Below are 19,469 nucleotides of genomic sequence, written 5' to 3'. Positions count from 1 at the left end.
TAAAAACAAAGCTTCTCTACAAAACTTGTTGTATTGTAGGACAGTCCTACAAACTCCACCTCCAAATGTTTTGTTTCCTTCGATACATTGTTCTTGGAATGAGATTTTTTTTCCTGGTTTATCTCGCCTCAGCATGACTACCCTTTACTTTCAGTAGCACCCCAGGCAGGCAGAGCCCACTCCCTCCTTATGAACCTCTGTGGCACAGTCAGAGACTGTCACAATCACATTCTTGACCTAAAATTTCCAACCCTAGTTTGAAGAGGGGATTTGGTGTTGCTGGTAAGTATGTTTGAGGGCCCTGCCTGCACAGTTGCGGAAAAGATGTTAGTTGTCAAAGGGGGCAGGTTTGCTTTAAGGAAGTGTGTGTGTGTGTGTGTGTGTGTGTGTGTGTGTGTGTGTGTGAAGGATCACAGGAGGCTGTTGACTGAGGGTACATTTTATTGAGTACTTGCAATATCTGGATAGGAAGTAGCTGCTTTGGTTTCAGCAATTTAAATTCCTATTTGAGGGCCTTAAATTCTTAGCAGCATTACATTTTCTAAATGATTGGAGTTTTTCCCAGTGGGGTACTTCAAGACAAAAATAGCATTTTGTTTTCTTATTTGGGGATAGGATCTTTGAGATAAAACCCAGAATGAGCATTCTCATTTTGAATAGGGACCTATCTCTCTTTAAAGACAGGCAGATAAAGAAGCACACGTCTTAAGACAGGTACCGGTGTAGAACACAGCAGCAGAAACGCAGTGGAATGTCCTTTGAAGGACGTAGTAGCCGAAACACATGGATTTGGGCTAGGCTTGTGACTAGCAGGTAGGGTTTAATTACAGTCATTTCCCTTCAGGAGTACTTGAGACAACAGATTATCTCACTCAGCCTGAATGTGGAAGTTCATCTTTTACAGAGGGAGCACATAAAGGTGGCTATTTGTTTAGGTAATAAGCAGGAAGGTGAGAAGAAAAAGGCTCTCGGTGGTTTGGCAGACCCGTTTGTTTGTCTTGCAATTAGGTAGAATTCTTTGGAAGATTTTTTTTTTTCTACCACAGTTGCTTCTACTTCCTCAGAAATGCACGAGAATCCTGAGTCAGAGGCGGCAAGATCTCACACCCTTTCATTTACTAAGTCTCCAGCCTTTACGTTTCTCATTCAACTTTTTCTTCAGTTCATGTCCCCTAGTGTCCTTATTTTTCAATAGTATGCTTATTCTGTAGATTCTAATATCAAAGTTTGTATACCCCAGAGTATATTAAGATTTTTACTTTTATTATTTATTTATTTGGCTTACCTGTCACTAGTTAGGGGCGGGACTGATAAGCCTACTAAAATTTCTTGCCTAGCCATTCTTTTTTTTAAAAAATTTTATTTTATTGATATTTATTGAGCTCTGCATTTTTCTCCGCTCCCCTCCCTGCCTTTCCCCTTCTCCCTTCAACCCTCCCCCAAGGTCCCCATGCTCCCAGTTTACTCAGGAGATCTTGTCTTTTTCTACTTTCTATTTCCCATGTAGATTAGATCTATGTATCTCTTAGTGTCCTCATTGTTGTCTAAGCTCTCTGGGATTGTGGTTTGTAGGCTGGCTTTCTTTGCTTTATGTTTAAAAACTAACTATGAGTGAGTATATGTGATAATTGTCTTTCTGTGTCTGGGTTACCTCACTCAAAATGATGTTTTCTAGCTCCATCCATTTTCCTGCAAAATTCAAGCTGTCGTTATTTTTTTCTGCTGTGTAATACTCCATTGTGTAAATGTACCACATTTTTCTTATCCATTTTTTGGTCGAGGGGCATTTAGGTTGTTTCCAGGTTCTGGCTATGACAAACAAAGCTGCCATGAACATAGTTGAGCACATGTCCTCGTGGCACAATTGAGCATCCCTTGGATATATACCCAAAAGTGGTATTACTGGGTCTTGAGGAAGGTTATTTCCTAATTTTCTGAGAAATAGCCACACTGACATCCAAAGGGGTTGTACCAGCTTGCATTCCCACCAGCAGTGCAGAAGTGTTCCCTTTTCCCCACAACCTCTTCAGCATAAGTTGTCATCAGTGTTTTTGATTTTGGCCATTCTTACAGGTATAAGATAGAATCTCAGAGTTGTTTTGATTTGCATTTCTCTGATGACTAAGGATGTTGAACATTTCCTTAAGTGTCTTTCAGACATTTTAGATTCTTCTGTTGAGAGTTCTCTGTTTAGGTCTGTACTCCATTTTTTTTATTGGATTATGTGATCTTTTGATGACCAATTTCTTGAGTTCTTTGTATATTTTAGAGATCAGACCTCTGATGTGGGGTTAGTGAAAATCTTTTTCCATTCTGTAGGCTGTCGTTTTGTCTTGATTACTGTGTCCTTTGCTTTATAGAAGCTTTTCAGTTTCAGGAGGTCCCATTTATTAATTGTTTCTCCCAGTGGCTGTGCTGCTGGGGTTATGTTTAGGGAGTGGTTCCCTGTGACAATGCGTTCAAGTGTGCTTCCCACTTTCTCTTCTATAAGGTTCAGTGTGGCTGGCTTTATGTTGAGGTCTTTGATCCACTTGGACTTGAGTTTTGTGCATAGTGATAGATATGTGTCTATTTTCATTTTTCTACATGTTGATATCCAGTTATGCCAGCACCACTTGTTAAATATGCTTTCTTTTTTTATTTGATATTTTTTGCTTCTTTATCAAAGATCAGGTGTTCAAAGATGTGTGGATTGATATCTGGGTCTTCTATTCGGTTCCATTGGTCCTCCTGTCTGTTCTTATGCCAATACCAGGCTGTTTTCAGTACTGTAGCTCTGTAGTAGAGTTTGAAGTCAGGGATTGTGATGCCTCCAGAAGTTCTTTTATTGCACAGGATTGGTTTGGGTATCCTGGGTTTTTTGCTTTTCCAAATGAAGTTGAGTATCGTTCTTTCGAGGTCTTTGAAGAATTTTGCTGGGCATTGCATTGAAGATTTTTACTTTTATTGTGAACTGTATCCCGCTGTTTAGCGTTTTAATTTTAATTTGTAAAAAAACTTTTGAGACAGGTTCTGACTGTGTAGCTTTGGCTGTCCTGGAACTCTCTCTGTAGACCAGGCTGGCCTCAGACTCACAGAGATCTACCTGCCCCTGCCTTCTGAGTGCTGGGATTAAAGACTTTAACCACCACACCTGGCATTCCTGGTGGTTTTTAATTGGAGGCAATGTTATCTCCTATATCTCCAGGAACATGGACACTTGAGCGGTCAGAGCTAACATTTCTGGCGTCTGGAGAGTGAAGGCCAGGGGTGCCGCTGGTCACGCCTACACTGCACAGGATGACCCACAGCCAAGGATTTTCCAGCCCACAGTGCCAGTGTTAGGAAGGTTAAATGTGTTTCCTTTATAGTGAAATGAAAGAAATGGCCTTTCGGTTCCCACAGGAAGCATAGATTAGAGGAATTAGGGAAATGCATGTCGGGAATGAACAGGAGATAAGGAAAAAGAAACCAGGCTGGAATTTTGGCAAAAAAAAAAAAACAAACAAACAAACAAGGATTCCCTTGTAGTTTATGTATATTAGTGTATACTCTTTTTGAAATAATACTCTCTCAGAAGCTTTGTACCTGGGTCTCTGCATGGGTTTGCTATAGAAGGTGGATCCTTGGGGCTTTGAAAGAAGTTGGTGTCAGAGTAAGAACTCCTAAATACAGAAGTGCTATAATTTTGAAACCTTAAAAAACCACAAACTATTATGACATTTGCTTTACAAAACATAAAAATTATTTTAAAATGGAAACCAGCGAACGAAGATTCTAGAATATTTACATGTTTCCAGAATATATATATATATATTCAATAATATATGGTTCTCAATTTGGCAAAAATATAGAATTATATGTACTACATATATTTGTTATTGTTGTTGTTTTGTCTTTTTGAGATAGGGACTCACTGCCTATCTCTGGCTGTTTCGGAACTATGTAGACCTCAAACTCACAGAGCCCTGCCTGCCTCTTTCTCCCAAACGCTGAGATTAAAGGCATGCACCACCATGACTGGCCTACTTTCTGTTCTTGTATCTAGCTTTATTATGCCCGTAGCCATCCAGGTAAAAGATTCCTTAGAAGACAGAACACCTGCCTTCTCCTGTAAAGTAGGCGGTGACCTTAGGAAGTCACGGAACCTGTTTTAGATAGAGAACTCTTGAAACATCATCTTCTTGCCCATTAGAGCTTCAAATTTTACCTTTTGGAAGTGTTTCATATTTTTCTTTCTGTGGAGTTCTCTTCTGAATCATAGTGAAAATGTTAGTTTGGCTGCCAGTGGCTCAGCCTCTCCTACTGCAGCAGTGATCCGTGCCTCTCAGTGTCTGTGCTCTGGTCTCTAGTGAATTTCTGAAACTTTCTTGGAAGTAACAAGTCACGACAGGAAGGCAGAGGAAAATATGCCATTTTTGCTCTTTTTTAGTTAGGCCTCTAGCTCAGGCTGGCTTCAAACTTGTTTTGTGGCTGAAGCTGACCTTGAACTTGTGCTCTTGCTGTACCCACTTCCCATGAGTGCTGGGATTATAGACTTGGCCTACCCATCCGGCTTCAGGCTAGTTTACTTAAAAAAAATTTTGAAAATTTTATACAGTGTATTTTGATCATATTTTCTCCTGATCCCTCCCATATCCACCCCACCTTACCTCTTCTCCCCCACACTTTTTATCATCTTTTCCTGGAATACAGTTTACTCCTGATCACACAGAATTTTTTGCCTACTGCAGTATTCGTTTATCTTGCTGCACGCTCAGACTGACAGTTCCAGCAGTAGGGTTGGTGGTTGGTTGGCTGATGCGAAGGAGGTTTTTAAGGATGTATTTAAACCTATGTTTTAGGAATTTGAGAAGACTGGAGGTCATTGAAAGACTCATTTTTAGGTAAAGAAATAGCCTCCAACTCCAGTTAATTTAGGAGTATGGGTATCAGCCTACAAGATAGTGTATTATAAGGTTTTAGTTTTTTGTTTTTCCCAATTGACAAAACATCTGTGTAAATGGAGACTAGAGACTGCATGTTTGTTCCCCGGCCGTCCAGACCCGAATAATGACACAGAAACTATATTAATTACAACACTATTTGGCCAATAGTTCAGGCATTTTCCTAGCTAGTTCTTATATCTTAAATTAACCCATTTCTATTCATTTATGTACTGCCATGAGGCTGTGGCTTACCAGTAAGGTTTTCCAGTGTCTTTTTCCTTCAGCAGCTACATGGCGTCTCTTTGACTCCTCCTCCTCTCTCTCTGTTCTGATTTACTACCTGGCTTTACTCTGCTAAGCCATTGGCCCAAACAGCTTTATTCATTAATCAACAAAAGCAACATGCATACAGAAGGACATCCCACATCATATCTGGATGATAGTCATGGTATGAGTTAAGATGCCTGCGAGACCGATGGAGAAGAGTTGGAAAACTCTTAGTATGCTGTGTATTGGACCTGACATAGCTTATGTTTTCCTGTCGATGTCTTTGAAGTCCTGAACTATAAACAGGTTTTATACTGTGCCAACTTGGAAAATGTTAGATGCCATACTTCATCCAAATCTGTTTGTGAGAAGGCTGAAGGACGTGGGCAGTTAATATGAATGAGATGCCATGACACTGGAGGAGGGGGTGTGGGGCCGAGTGAAAAGGTCAACCCATTCTTCAGGTGTGAGGTAGAGAAGGCTGCTTATTGGTAGAGCCTTTCCTTGGTGTGCGACTCACCAGTAGATCTCTAGCACCTGAAAAAGACATTAGAAATGAGGCAGGCAGAGCTGCTAGGTAGTCAGGGTCAGCACTTGAGCAGGTGCGCCTTAGTTTTTGCAAAGGAACGACAGTGGAAGCAGCATACACGTCGTTGTAAACCGGCTCGGGCAATGGAGACGCACACTGTAGGAAATAGACTTCTTACTGCTTCCTGACCTTGCCTCACATGGAAAAGACACCCAACAGATTAGTTCATTGATTTATGCTATTTGAGTGTTTATGACAGTTTAGAGTCACAATTTGCAACATATAAATTCAGTATTACATCTTAAAATTGCATGTATTTGTGTGTGGTCCGGGAGGTCAGAGTATAACTCTTAGGAGTCAGTTCTCTCCTTGCTCCACATGGGTCCCAGGAATCAACTCAGGGTTGTCAGGCTGGGCAGCAAGCCTTTTACCAGCTGAACCATCTTGCCAGCCCAAGTATATTATTTTGTAATTATGATTGCAGCAAAAGTATTAGTCTTTTTTCATTCATGCTTGTAGGTAAACAATTATTATAGAAGGTTTTGTTTTTTTCTTCTTCGAGACAGGGTTTCTTTGTGTATCTCTGGCTGTTCTAGAACTCGCTCTGTAGACCAGCCTAGCCTCAAACTCACAGAGATGCATCAGCCTCTGCTTCCCTGAGTGCTGGGATTAAAGGCGTGTACCACCACTGCCGGGCATTATAGAAGTTTTTAAACATACATAAGAGCAGAAAAAGAGGAGCGAACTCCTGTGTGTGCATTATTCAGGTTTAATCTTGGTTTTGATTTTCCTTCAAGTCCACTGTACTTATTGTAATATATTTTATCATTGAATATTCAGCATGAATCGCTAAATCACAAAGTTCCCTAAGATCATCAAACGTTTCCTATGTCTAAATTTCCCAGACGTTCTTAGAGTTTTCTCAGTTGGTTCATTTTAACAAGGATCCAGACAGGCCTATAGACTGCATTTGGTTATAAGGCTTTTTCAATCTATGAAATTCCCCACTTCCCTTCTTGTGGCTCAGGGAGATGCAGCTGTCCTCCTTCCTCAGCATTCAGTTCTGAAGCTCCTGAGCCAGTGACTAGTGACCATCCCCCTCACAGTGACAATCCCCTCACAGTGACCATCCCCTCACAGTGACTGTCCCCATCCCCTCACAGTGACCATCCCCTCACAGTGACCGTCCCCTCACAGTGACCGTCCCCTCACAGTGACCATCCCCTCACAGTGACCGTCCCCTCACAGTGACCATCCCCACACAGTGACCATCCCCTCACAGTGACCGTCCCCTCACAGTGACCATCCCCTCACAGTGACCATCCCCTCACAGTGACCGTCCCCTCACAGTGACCGTCCCCTCACAGTGACCATCCCCTCACAGTGACCGTCCCCTCACAGTGACCGTCCCCTCACAGTGACCGTCCCCTCACAGTGACCGTCCCCTCACAGTGACCGTCCCCTCACAGTGACCGTCCCCTCACAGTGACCGTCCCCTCACAGTGACCATCCCCTCACAGTGACCGTCCCCTCACAGTGACCGTCCCCTCACAGTGACCGTCCCCTCACAGTGACCGTCCCCTCACAGTGACCGTCCCCCTCACAGTGACTGTCCCCATCCCCCTCACAGTGACTGTCCCCTCACAGTGACTGTCCCCATCCCCTCACAGTGACCATCCCCTCACAGTGACCGTCCCCTCACAGTGACCGTCCCCTCACAGTGACCATCCCCCTCACAGTGACCGTCCCCTCACAGTGACCATCCCCTCACAGTGACCGTCCCCTCACAGTGACCATCCCCTCACAGTGACCGTCCCCCTCACAGTGACTGTCCCCTCACAGTGACCATCCCCCTCACAGTGACCGTCCCCTCACAGTGACCGTCCCCCTCACAGTGACTGTCCCCCTCACAGTGACTGTCCCCATCCCCTCACAGTGACCGTCCCCTCACAGTGACCGTCCCCTCACAGTGACCGTCCCCCTCACAGTGACTGTCCCCATCCCCCTCACAGTGACTGTCCCCTCACAGTGACTGTCCCCATCCCCTCACAGTGACCATCCCCTCACAGTGACCGTCCCCTCACAGTGACCATCCCCTCACAGTGACCGTCCCCTCACAGTGACCATCCCCTCACAGTGACCATCCCCTCACAGTGACCATCCCCTCACAGTGACCGTCCCCTCACAGTGACCATCCCCCTCACAGTGACTGTCCCCATCCCCTCACAGTGACCATCCCCCTCACAGTGACTGTCCCCATCCCCTCACAGTGACCATCCCCCTCACAGTGACCGTCCCCTCACAGTGACCATCCCCTCACAGTGACCATCCCCCTCACAGTGACTGTCCCCCTCACAGTGACCATCCCCCTCACAGTGACCGTCCCCTCACAGTGACCATCCCCCTCACAGTGACCATCCCTTCACAGTGACCATCCCCCTCACAGTGACCATCCCCTCACAGTGACCATCCCCTCACAATGACTGTCCCCTCACAGTGACCATCCCCCTCACAGTGACCATCCCCTCACAGTGACTGTCCCCTCACAGTGACCGTCCCCTCACAGTGACCATCCCCCTCACAGTGACCATCCCCTCACAGTGACTGTCCCCTCACAGTGACCGTCCCCTCACAGTGACTGTCCCCTCACAGTGACCATCCCCTCACAGTGACCATCCCCTCACAGTGACCATCCCCCTCACAGTGAATGTCCCCATCCCCTCACAGTGACCGTCCCCTCACAGTGACCATCCCCCTCACAGTGACCATCCCCTCACAGTGACCATCCCCTCACAGTGACTGTCCCCTCACAGTGACCATCCCCTCACAGTGACCATCCCCTCACAGTGACCATCCCCCTCACAGTGAATGTCCCCATCCCCTCACAGTGACCGTCCCCTCACAGTGACCATCCCCCTCACAGTGACCATCCCCTCACAGTGACCATCCCCCTCACAGTGAATGTCCCCATCCCCTCACAGTGACCGTCCCCTCACAGTGACCATCCCCCTCACAGTGACCATCCCCTCACAGTGACCATCCCCCTCACAGTGAATGTCCCCATCCCCTCACAGTGACCGTCCCCTCACAGTGACCATCCCCCTCACAGTGACCATCCCCTCACAGTGACCATCCCCCTCACAGTGAATGTCCCCATCCCCTCACAGTGACCGTCCCCTCACAGTGACCATCCCCTCACAGTGACCATCCCCCTCACAGTGAATGTCCCCATCCCCTCACAGTGACCATCCCCTCACAGTGACCATCCCCTCACAGTGACCATCCCCTCACAGTGACCGTCCCCCTCACAGTGACCATCCCCCTCACAGTGACCATCCCCTCACATGACCGTCCCCTCACAGTGACCATCCCCCTCACAGTGACCGTCCCCCTCACAGTGACCGTCCCCTCACAGTGACCGTCCCCTCACAGTGACCATCCCCCTCACGGTGACCGTCTCCATCACGGTGACCGTCCCCTCACCGGTGACCGTCTCCATCACGGTGACCGTCCCCCTTACGGTGACCGTCTCCATCACGGTGACCGTCCCCTCACCGGTGACCGTCTCCATCACGGTGACCGTCCCCTCACGGTGACCATCTCCATCACGGTGACCATCCCCTCACGGTGACCGTCCCCTCACCGGTGACCGTCTCTATCACGGTGACCGTCCCCTCACGGTGACCATCTCCATCACGGTGACCGTCCCCTCACAATCACCGTCTCCCTCACCAGACTTCCCTGAAAGAACTTTTACTTTGGCTGTTGGGTGCATGGTGAGCTTCTGTCATCTCAACCCTGGGAAGACAGGGCAGGAAGGTCATGAGTTCAAGGTCATCTTGAATGACCAGTGGGAGCTTGTCTCAAAAACAACAAACAACAGTGAGAACAGTGAAAAAGAATTGTTACGCCCTTAGTAATGATACTGGAAGGGAAAAAACTGTATCCAACCTCTACATGATTTATTGTTCAGTTTGTGGTGGTATTTTTTTTTTCTTTTGAGATACATGTCTTACTATGTATCCGTGGCTGGCCTTGAACTCACAGAGATCTGATTTTTGTCTCTGCCTCTCAAGTACTGGGAGCAGTGGTTCTCAACCTACCTAATACTGCGACCCTTTAATACAGCTCCTCATGTTGTGGTGACCCCAACCATAAAACTATTTTGTTGCTACTTCATAACTGTACTTTTGCTACTGTTATGAATCATAATATAAATAAATGATCTGCAGGATGGTCTTAGATGACCCCTGTGAAATGGTCATTCAGTTCCTAAAGGGGTCATGACCCACAGGTTGAGAACCAGTAGATTGAAGAGCGCACTACCATGTCTGGTCCTATCTTTCAGTTCTGGTTGTACTTGGTGTAGTGTTTTGAAAGAAAATGGACCAAAGAGAGTGGCACTATTAGGATTTATGGCTTTGTTGTAGTGGATGTGGCCTTGTTGGAGGAAGTGTGTCACTGCAGAGGCAGGCTTTGAGGTTTTATAGATGCTCAAGCTGTTGCCTGTGAGTCAAGATGTAAGAACTCTCAGCTCCTTCTCCAGCACCATGTCTGCCTGCACTCTGCCTTGTTCCAGCCATGACACTAATGGACTAAACCTCTGAACTGTTAGCTGCCACCACAATTAAATGTTTCCCTTATGAGTTGCCGTGGTCATGGTGTCCCTTCAAGGCAATAGAAACCCTAACTAAGACACTCGGTTTTACTGATAACTTTAGAATGTAAGTGCGCATGACCAGAGTTCTGAACTGCTAATGTTTTTGTGTAACATTTTCTTCTGGTGGATCCATGCTGTAGTCAGTCCATATGAGGCAGCTGGTCCACTTTTAGTACATATTAGTGTTGACCCATTGATAGTGAAAGGATCTTCCCCTTCTTAGCATCTTTCTCCAGTGTTCAGCTACTCTCCTAGGATGCCGTCACTCAAGAGGCATAGGAGGGAGTGAGGGACGAGTGCATGCTCTGAGCTCCAGCGTGGCACTCTGCCATATTAAATCTCATGCTCTTTTCTTCTGTTTATGCCCCAAGATTGTAAAACAAGACTTATGTTGAGGAAAAGGGCTGGAGTATACAGATGCAAAGTGTTTGAAAATGATTGTTTTAACATCATAAACACACACACACATTTGGATATAGACTGGCATCTTTTCCTTAGGAAATATTTTCACTCTCATCCTTGTCGAGGATTGTATATAAAAAAGTCACAGGAGGGTCTGGAGAGACGGCTCATCAGTTAAGAGCACTGACCGCCCTTCTGCAGGACCCATATTCGATTTCCAGTACCCACATGGTGGTTCACAGCTCTCTGTAGCTCCGCTTCTAGTGGGTCTGACATCCTCACCTGACCTTTGCAGGCACCATTTACACCCATGGTACACAGATAAACATGCAGGCAAAACACTGGTAAATAGAATAATAGCAAAAAAATACAAATTAAAAAAAAATCACTTGGCTATCAGGTGTTCCCCCCAATAATTTGAACACTTAGTTTTTTTTTCAAGACTTAGTTTTTTTATTTTCAAGATGGGGGTCTCAGTATGTAGCTCTCGCTGTCCTGGAAGTCACTGTGTAGCCCAGGCTGGCCTCAATCTCATAGAGATCCTCCTGCCTCTGCCTCCAAGTGCTGGGATTAAAAACATGTAGCATTATATCCAGCTGAACACATGCTTTTTTATTTCCGGTATTTAGGTACCACATAGGTTTTTCGGGCTCACGTTGTTATATTTTTTTCTTTTTGCTGCAGACATTCAGCAGACCAAACATCTTTCTTCTTATGAGATTATAACGCCTTGGAGACTAACTAGAGAAAGAAGGGAAGCCCCGAGGTCCAGTTCCAAGCAGGTGAGTTCTCTCTTGAGAACTGTGACTATAAGGAAATTACAGTTTCTTCTTTTCTTAATGAAGGGTGATATTTGCAGCAGTGGTTGTTTCAGGGGTTGAGTATGAGTTTTAATATCAAATACTTTATGTGCTGATTTAAAAAATAGCAAAACTGCTTATAAGGAAATGGAGTGTTGTTTTTCCACTGGAGAAGATTTTTTTCTGTTTGTTGATGGGGTAGCCATGTACATGTAGATCCCTTACACCTCCCAGTAGTGCTGTCCTTGGGATCTAGCCTTGTTCATGACCTTACGATCAATAGTTTGTCCTGTAGTTAGAATAGGGAAATTGTTTGGGGTAGAGAAAAGGGCCTCCTGAACTTGAAGATGACAAAGTCAGAGTTATCTAAATAACGAACTAACTCCAAGATGACACTGTTTATCACTGTTGAAGAAACTCAAGTGCTGCTAGTGAGGTTGCCACGTCTGTGTGTGATGTGTTCCTGCTCCACGGGGCTGCTGGCAGCAGGAGAAAGTGTGGGTTAGAGTTGATGAGATAAGCTGTAAAGGTCACAAGAGAACAGGAATTTCTTGTCCACTTTTGTAGGACTAAGTAATCTCTCAAAACTCGAAACTCACTTAAACAGAAGGAAGAGCTTTTTCTGCAAAGGAAGCACCATGTGGGTGCCCTGGAAACTACTTCCTGAAGTTACAGCTGATTCATGAACACGTTTAGAAAGAGCAGACAGCTGGGGCTGGAGAGAGGGCTCATTGGTTAAGGTCAATTGTTGCTCTTGCTGAGGACTGGGAGTCACTTCCCAGCACCCACAGGTTAGCTCCTAACCATCCACAATTCCAGTTCCAGGAGCCGTGGCACTCTCTTCTGAACTCAGGGGTACCAGGCACACACATAGTACACATACATCCACACAATTAAAGCATGGTATGTGTAAAATCATGTAGGAGGCCAGGAAGTTCTGGTGCTCATCGATAAGCGCTAGGGAAACCAGGCTTGTTAAACATCTTAGGCGGAGACACCTGTTCCCTGCCCAGGAGGCTGGGAGTGGAGGTGGTTAATAGCTTGGTGACTTTCACACTATCTGTATGACCGAGACCACACCTGAACCCTAAAATGTCACATGTAGTCAATCTTTAGAACATGTATTTATGGAAGAGGTCACATGTTCTTTAAAAAGTGTCTATGGAATCATGTCTTAAGCTTTGTTGTGAACATGGGACTGAACTAATTATTACCAGGAAACTTTTTCCAAATTGTGCTGTGCTTAAATTTGCCTAAAATAAACTACCTGGTGCCAGACTCTCAAAGTTTGAACTAACAGCAGTTAATGAGTTAAACTGAACCAGACTTCCTTCTTGCTTCTTGTAGATTGACACTCTACTGGCTGTGGTGTTCACAGAGACCCCCACAAAAACAAACAAGCAAACAGACAAATCTAAAACAAATTAAAAAGAGTAGCTAGAAGTGTAGGCTATTTTTCATGATCCAGGTTTAAAGGGAGACAGAGATAAATAGAATATATATTACTTAAGAATACTTTCCATTAGCCAGGCGGTAGTGGCACATGCCTTTAATCCAAGCACTTGGGAGGCAGAAACAGGCAGAAATTTGTGAATTTGAGGCCAGCCTGGTCTACAAGAGCAAATTCCAGAACAGGGTCCAAAGGTACAGAGAAACCCTGTCTCAAAACAAAAAACCAACCAACCAACCAAACAAACAAAAAAAACCCAAAAAACTTTCCATTAACTGTTGCAGGCATTGCCAAGTTACTTTAATTTGGAATGAACTTTTCTGCCTCTTGTGATAGGTTGAAAAGTAATTTACAAGACGGTGTTTTATTATTGCCTTTTTCCTTTTCTGTGCATTTAGGTGTCTTATGTCATCCAGGCGCAAGGAAAACAGCATGTTATTCACTTGGAAAGAAACACGTAAGAAATTTCATTTATTTTGCCTTTTTAATTATGTTTTCCCTCAGCAGTATAGTGATTTCTTTTCTAGATGGATATAGCTTAGTGGAGTCTGAATCCTGGAATCAGCAGATTTAGTTATTGCTGACCCTGCTGCACAGGGGTAGACCTGCATCTGAAGTCCACAGGAATTCATGCTATGATTGGACAGGCTGCACTTCCAGGAGGCAGTGCAGAGGGAAGCCAGGCATGCATAGTTTAATTCTTTTCAAATTTACCTTTAGGGAGAGTGAAGGGTGTGTATGTGTGTGTGTGTAGGATGTGGTGTGTGTATGTGTGTGCGTGCGTGCACGTGTGTGTGAGTGGTATGGTGTGTGTGTGTGTGTGTGTGTGTGTGTGTGTGAAGGATGTGTGGGGTGTGTGTGAGTGGTATGGTATGTGTCTGGTGCGTGTATGTGTGTATGTGCATGTGTGTGTATATGTGAAGGATGTGTGTGTGTGTGTGTGTGTGTGTATGCGAAGGATGTATGGGGTGTACGTGTGTGAGTGGTACGGTGTGTATCTGGTGTGTGTGGTGCATGTGTGTATATAGATTCCAATGCCCAATGAGATCAGCTTATGAAAAGACTCAGCCCCGTAGGCTCCTTTGAATACTGCCCACAGAGCAACAGAGCGGACTTCGCAAAGACACATGGGACAAAGATTACTCTGGAGTCTCAGAGCTTCAAGTGCTCTAGGCTCTTAGTCACAGGGATGGCTTTGCCTCCAGATTTGCTGCCATGGGGCTTCCTGTATTCAAGGAGGCAGAGGCACAGTTTCACCAAGGGTTTTCAGTGTCACAGTGGTCGTGTAGCTGAAGTCACTCAGGGCAAGCAGGGCAAACCATCAGTTTGTCCATCTCTGGACAGGAGGGTCAGTTGGTCTTTGAACTTGAACCACACAGTGCATCCTGCTTCCCTGATTTTCCACAAGGCCTGGAGGTCAGTGTGAGAGAAGATTGCTTCCCCATGGTTCACACAGCTGTTCCTCAGTGAGGGGGAGGCATTTCCTTTAACAGCTGACAGCAGACACTTGTCTTCATACCTAGGTTAAGGCAGTGATGTTTCTTGTTTACATAGGACTTTGTAGAAAGGAATATAAAATTCTTACTTGTCTTGTACAAACATGAGTGCGTCAGCAGCCTCACTTGTTCTTCCCTTGTGCACGTGGTGCCAGGAGAGCAAATCGTATCTTCGTATCGCTCAGCTAATGTCTGGAACCCAAGTCTGTTAGTTAGCTTTTGGTTTCGCAGTAGCACTTTCTTTACAATAGTGGATCAGGTAAAATGTTTTTAAAAGCTAATTTCTGCCTCTCTCCCGAGAACAATCTCCTATGAGTTGTGCCTTCAGCTCTTGGTACTTGACACATCTCTTTTCTTCCTCTTCCAGAGACCTTTTACCTACTGACTTTGTAGTTTATACCTACAACGAGGAAGGCTCTCTGCTGTCTGACCATCCCAGTATGCAGGTACTTTATCTTCCCCTTGAAACTTTACATAGTTTCAGTGTGTTCTTGTCAGGGTCCCTGGACTGCGCGGTTGCCGTCCCGAGGACACCTTCCCCATCCATGTATGATGGCCCTGGAGGAGACTGGTTCACACCATACCACTCTCCTCCACTCATTAGTTACGATTTGTCTTTAAAGCCAGGAGGTGGTGGTGCACACCTTTAATCCCAGCCCTCGGGATGCAGAGGCAGGTGGATCTCTGTGAGTTCGAGGCCAGCCTGGTCTATAGAGCAAGTTCCAGGACAGCCAGGACTGTTACACAGAGAAACCCTGTCTTAAAAACCAAAAAAAAAAAAAAAAAAAAAAAAGATTTGCGTTTATAAGATGGGAAAGTAACTAACTGTTCTTTAATGACAATGCTGACTGGTCGTGAAGGGTTTACTGTTTTGGTAAACTATTACCTTTCTTTTGTTATTTATGTCCAGTAAAGCCACATTTGTTTGTTGGTACGTATTCTGATGTTCCGATTTTTTTGCTGACATTTCATTCCTCAAGAGGTGTGGTCCTCTCTGCATCAGGCAACAGAACCCTCTCGGGGACAGAGCTGGCCTGGAATCCTCCAAGTAATTGGCAGATGCCGAGCCTCGCCTGGTGGTATCTCTTCCTGGCTCATGCGCAGGTCTAGCTTTGCTCAGGAGGAGGAGTGTCACAGTTCCCTAGGCACTTAGGCGGTACACACTTCTTCCGCAGTAGTGCTCATGAGAAGTCGTAACTCCTGCCGACTGTGTTCTTGCTTCATTTGAACTTTGTACCGCCCTGTTATGTTAGATGGATCACGTATGGTATTGAGGACCTTTGTAGCATTCTTCAAAAGAACCGGAAGCAAATGCTTTAGTCTGCACTACCCAAAACCACAAGGAAATGCTGACTTTGCCTTGTCTATTTCTAGTCCACTCATTCCCTTTTTATTTTTATTTTTTATTTTTTCTCCAGATAGGGTTTCTCCATGTAGCTTGACTGTCCTGGAACCAGGCTGGCCTCAAACTCACAGAGATTTCCCTGCCTCTGGCTCCCAAGTGCTGGGACTAAAGGCGTGCACCATCATAGCCTGGCCTGATTCTTTTATCTTAACTTTGTATTGTTTTAATAGGAAGCTAGTAAGGAGATTAAATTTACATTGTAGCATATTCCAGATAAAAGATAATTTGCCCATATTTTCATCTGTTCAGCGATGGACAGTAAGAAGCCAAAGACCACAGTTGATGCCCTTGAGCCCTTACTGTTCGTTGTGGAGCCTCCTCCCCATCCGACACAGTTAAAGCTTGAATTCTGGCTCCGTGTTTATTGTCTGGTGAGGGTTTTGTGCCAACTTTTTGTGTTTGGTGCCTTCACTTTAACATGGGTATAGTAGTTATGACTTTATGGAGTTACTGGGGACTTTAATGAGGTAATACCTGAGGGGTGTTTACAAGAGATAGTCTGGCAATTTATAAATAAATATAACAATTATTCATTATTGAAAGACTGTCTACTAAAATTTCAAAACTAGATTTTAATTGTATAGAAACTTCAATAATTTAGTTTTATAGAATGCTATATGTTTGAAAAATATCAGGTATCAACATGGAGTATTTCCATTATTTCTTGGTTGTTTAATATTATTCAGACAAATGAAAGTGTGCCAATAGATTTGAAATAAAAAGTAAAACTTAGCTACTCTCATTTCTTTGCACGTGGCTAGATTGTCCCTTATAGTACACGGTATTGTCTATAATACACAATTAATTTACATGTATATTTTTAAACTTTAAATGTTTTCCTTTGGGATTCTCCTCCTTAAGATTGAAGTAATTTATAAAGCTCTTTTCTGGCTCTCACAAGGCCAGAAAAATAAGTGCCTGAGTTGCTGTGATTCCGATGTCTGAGGACTTTGGGGTTATCTTGGGACTCGGTAGACTTGCTCCCAGCTCTGCCCCCTCGTCACTGTTGCACTTCTGTCTCTCTGAGAATGGATGGCAAGGCTCCCTGGGCCCTGGGCTAGCGGGCTCTTCTGTGGTGGCTCTGCTCTGCTCTGAAGGGTCAGGGTTTCCCTGAGTCTGTGCTTCAGCATGGCGCACACCGGGCGTGTCCTTACTGAGGTGCACACCAGGCGTGTCCTTACTGTGGTGCACACCAGGCGTGTCCTTACTGTGGTGCACACCGGGCATTTCTTCACTGCAGCCATGCAGTGTGAGTATCAGTTTTGTTAACCTATAAATACGATATGTTTTGTTTTTGAGAATTATGCTGGGAAGGAGAAAATTTCTCCCCATTCTTTGAAAGTTTGCTAGAATGAGCTGACAGAGATTAAATAGGAGAAAACAAATACAGATTTGTTAGCACATAAAAGGGAAAGGCTACAGTATGTAAGAAATCAGTGTGGTTACAGCTAGCCTAGTATACTCCAGAAACTCGCATACTGTTTCCTCTAGGAGTGGGGGAGTTGGGGACGATCCGGAGCAGTAAATAACATTTAGGAGAACACGCAGTGACCTGGGGACAAAGTCCTTTTGGCCTTGGAACAGGTGGTGGTTTGTTAATGTTCATCTGCGGGCTGAATAGAAAGCAAGGGTTTGTAACAAAGTCGGCCTGAGTGTTGACAGACCGCAGGCTTTCATCCGTTAATGAGGTTTTAGTAAAATTGGAGGTATTGGGTCTTTCTTGGCAGATCTGGTCACACAGATAAGGCACCTGCAGCAGAACTAGATAGAATGCTGTGGAAATACTTCGTAAAGGCAAGTTATTAAACAAACGTCGTCAGGCTGCTGGCTTCAGGGTCACCTGTTGGCACTGGCCAGCTTTCTTGTTTCCCAGTGTGTCTTACTAGCGACACATCCTGCGCAGGTCCCGCTGGTTAACAGTTCTGTATATGTGAGTGCATTTGTAAGTTCTGTCCTCTGTCCAGTTTCCTAGTAGGTATTTAAGACAGTGCTTCTCAACTCTCCTAATGCTGCAGCCCTGTGACACAGTTCTCTTCAGTGCCCCCATCCTTAAAATCATTGTGTGGCTACTTCATAACTGTAATTTTGCTGTCATGAATCATAATGTAAAAATCTGACATGCAGAATATCTAATATGGGGCCCCTGTAAAAGGATGTTTTTCAGCCTCCAAAGGGGTCAAGACCCCAGGCTGAGAACCTCCAGTTTAAGAGATGTTTATATTTGGGGATAGGAACCCTTTATTATGTAATTTGCAAATATTTCCTTCTGGTTTTTGCTTTTGAGGGTTTTATGCCTTTCTTTTAGTGTAGAAGCTTAAATTATTTTTTTAATGTAGTAAAGTCTTTCCTCTTTCCTTTCATTGCACCTAGATAATCCTACTATCATTACTTTGAGCAGAGTCTTACCTGTAGCCCAGGCTGGCCCGGAACTCCAGCTCTTCCCGCTCAGCCTCAAGGATTACAGTGATTTGCCACCATCCAGTGCATCTAGGTTTTGAGTGACAGGCTGGAGGTTTTCATCCATTCTCCTGGGTTAAAGGGCCTTATTCACGTTTTCTCTAACATTTTATACTCTTTCAGTTTTTACATTTTGATTTTTGATCTATTTGGAGTTTGTTCTCCTGTGATATGAAGTTTACTCTTTTCCATGTGTCTGTTCAGAAGATAGCAGCATTCATTATTAAAGGTGCACCTTTGCCCAGGGTGCTAAAATGTGCCTGTAGGAAGTCCTACATGCAATCCCGTTTGTTGAAAGACTTGCTTGTGGTCCAGATGTCAGTGGCCGGTGTGTCCTGTTACTCACTGGCCTGGTGTGCACCTTCCTGTCTGGTAGGGTAGGAGTCCCTAACTGTGGCTTTTCTAATACGGTGCTTTGGGGCTGTCTTGCAGGTGACAAAATCTCCTGGTGCACTCAAGTTTGCTGTTGGCAAGTGATGCTGACTTTGGTATTTTTGGCTGATTAATTTCTTGCCCCAAATTTAGGATAAAGGCATTTAAGCTTTCTAAGATGGCTATAAATAGGTTAGTGTAGCTAGTGTGCCCTGGGGCTGGAGAGATGGCTCAGTGGTTAAGAGCTTTTCACTGCCTCTCTTCTAATGGTCCTAAGTTCAATTCCCAGCAACCACATGGTCACTCACAACCATCTGTAATGAGATCCGGTGCCCTTTTGAGGAAGAGACCTGGTCAGTCATCCTCATCAACTTAGACCATGAAACCCAATATGGACAAGTTCAACAGAACCGCCATATACGGCTGCCCATGCCTGCTTCAGCATTGCCAGGACATACATTTCATTCAATTTCTAATGTGCCCAGGGGAAAAGGGGAACTCACCCAATGCTGACAGCCACCCCCTATGCAGAATGGCCTCCTTCCTGGGGGGCATTCTCAGCCCTCAACCAGGTCCTTACACATTAGTTCTCCCCTGGAGTTGTCTGGGCCAACTGTAACTTAAAATGTTAAATGCAGTGTAACTCCAACCTGCTGTTTCTGGACTGGAAGGTCACGGGGCAGGACTGTTGGTAGCTGGTGTCCTCGGGGATCCTGCCTGGACA

At 44.9% G+C, this 19,469-nt stretch overlaps 1 protein-coding gene across 3 annotated transcripts in view; it reads left to right on the top strand.

Moving 5' to 3' along the window:
- Positions 1-19,469, top strand: part of Adam9 (ADAM metallopeptidase domain 9) — a 61,754-nt gene that overhangs the window by 3,152 nt on the left and 39,133 nt on the right. For all 3 annotated transcript variants that reach the window (XM_075986374.1, XM_075986373.1, XM_075986372.1), the window contains exons 2-4: positions 11,450-11,547; positions 13,414-13,472; positions 14,879-14,957. In XM_075986374.1, coding sequence (XP_075842489.1) covers positions 11,450-11,547; positions 13,414-13,472; positions 14,879-14,957 — 236 coding nt within the window. The remainder of the gene's footprint in view (positions 1-11,449; positions 11,548-13,413; positions 13,473-14,878; positions 14,958-19,469) is intronic.

The sequence above is a fragment of the Microtus pennsylvanicus genome, chromosome 9 (genome assembly GCF_037038515.1).
Source record: "Microtus pennsylvanicus isolate mMicPen1 chromosome 9, mMicPen1.hap1, whole genome shotgun sequence".
Taxonomy (NCBI): Eukaryota; Metazoa; Chordata; class Mammalia; order Rodentia; family Cricetidae; genus Microtus; species Microtus pennsylvanicus.
The sequence above is the reverse complement of the archived record's forward strand: the minus strand, read 5'-3'. Positions and strand labels throughout refer to the sequence as shown.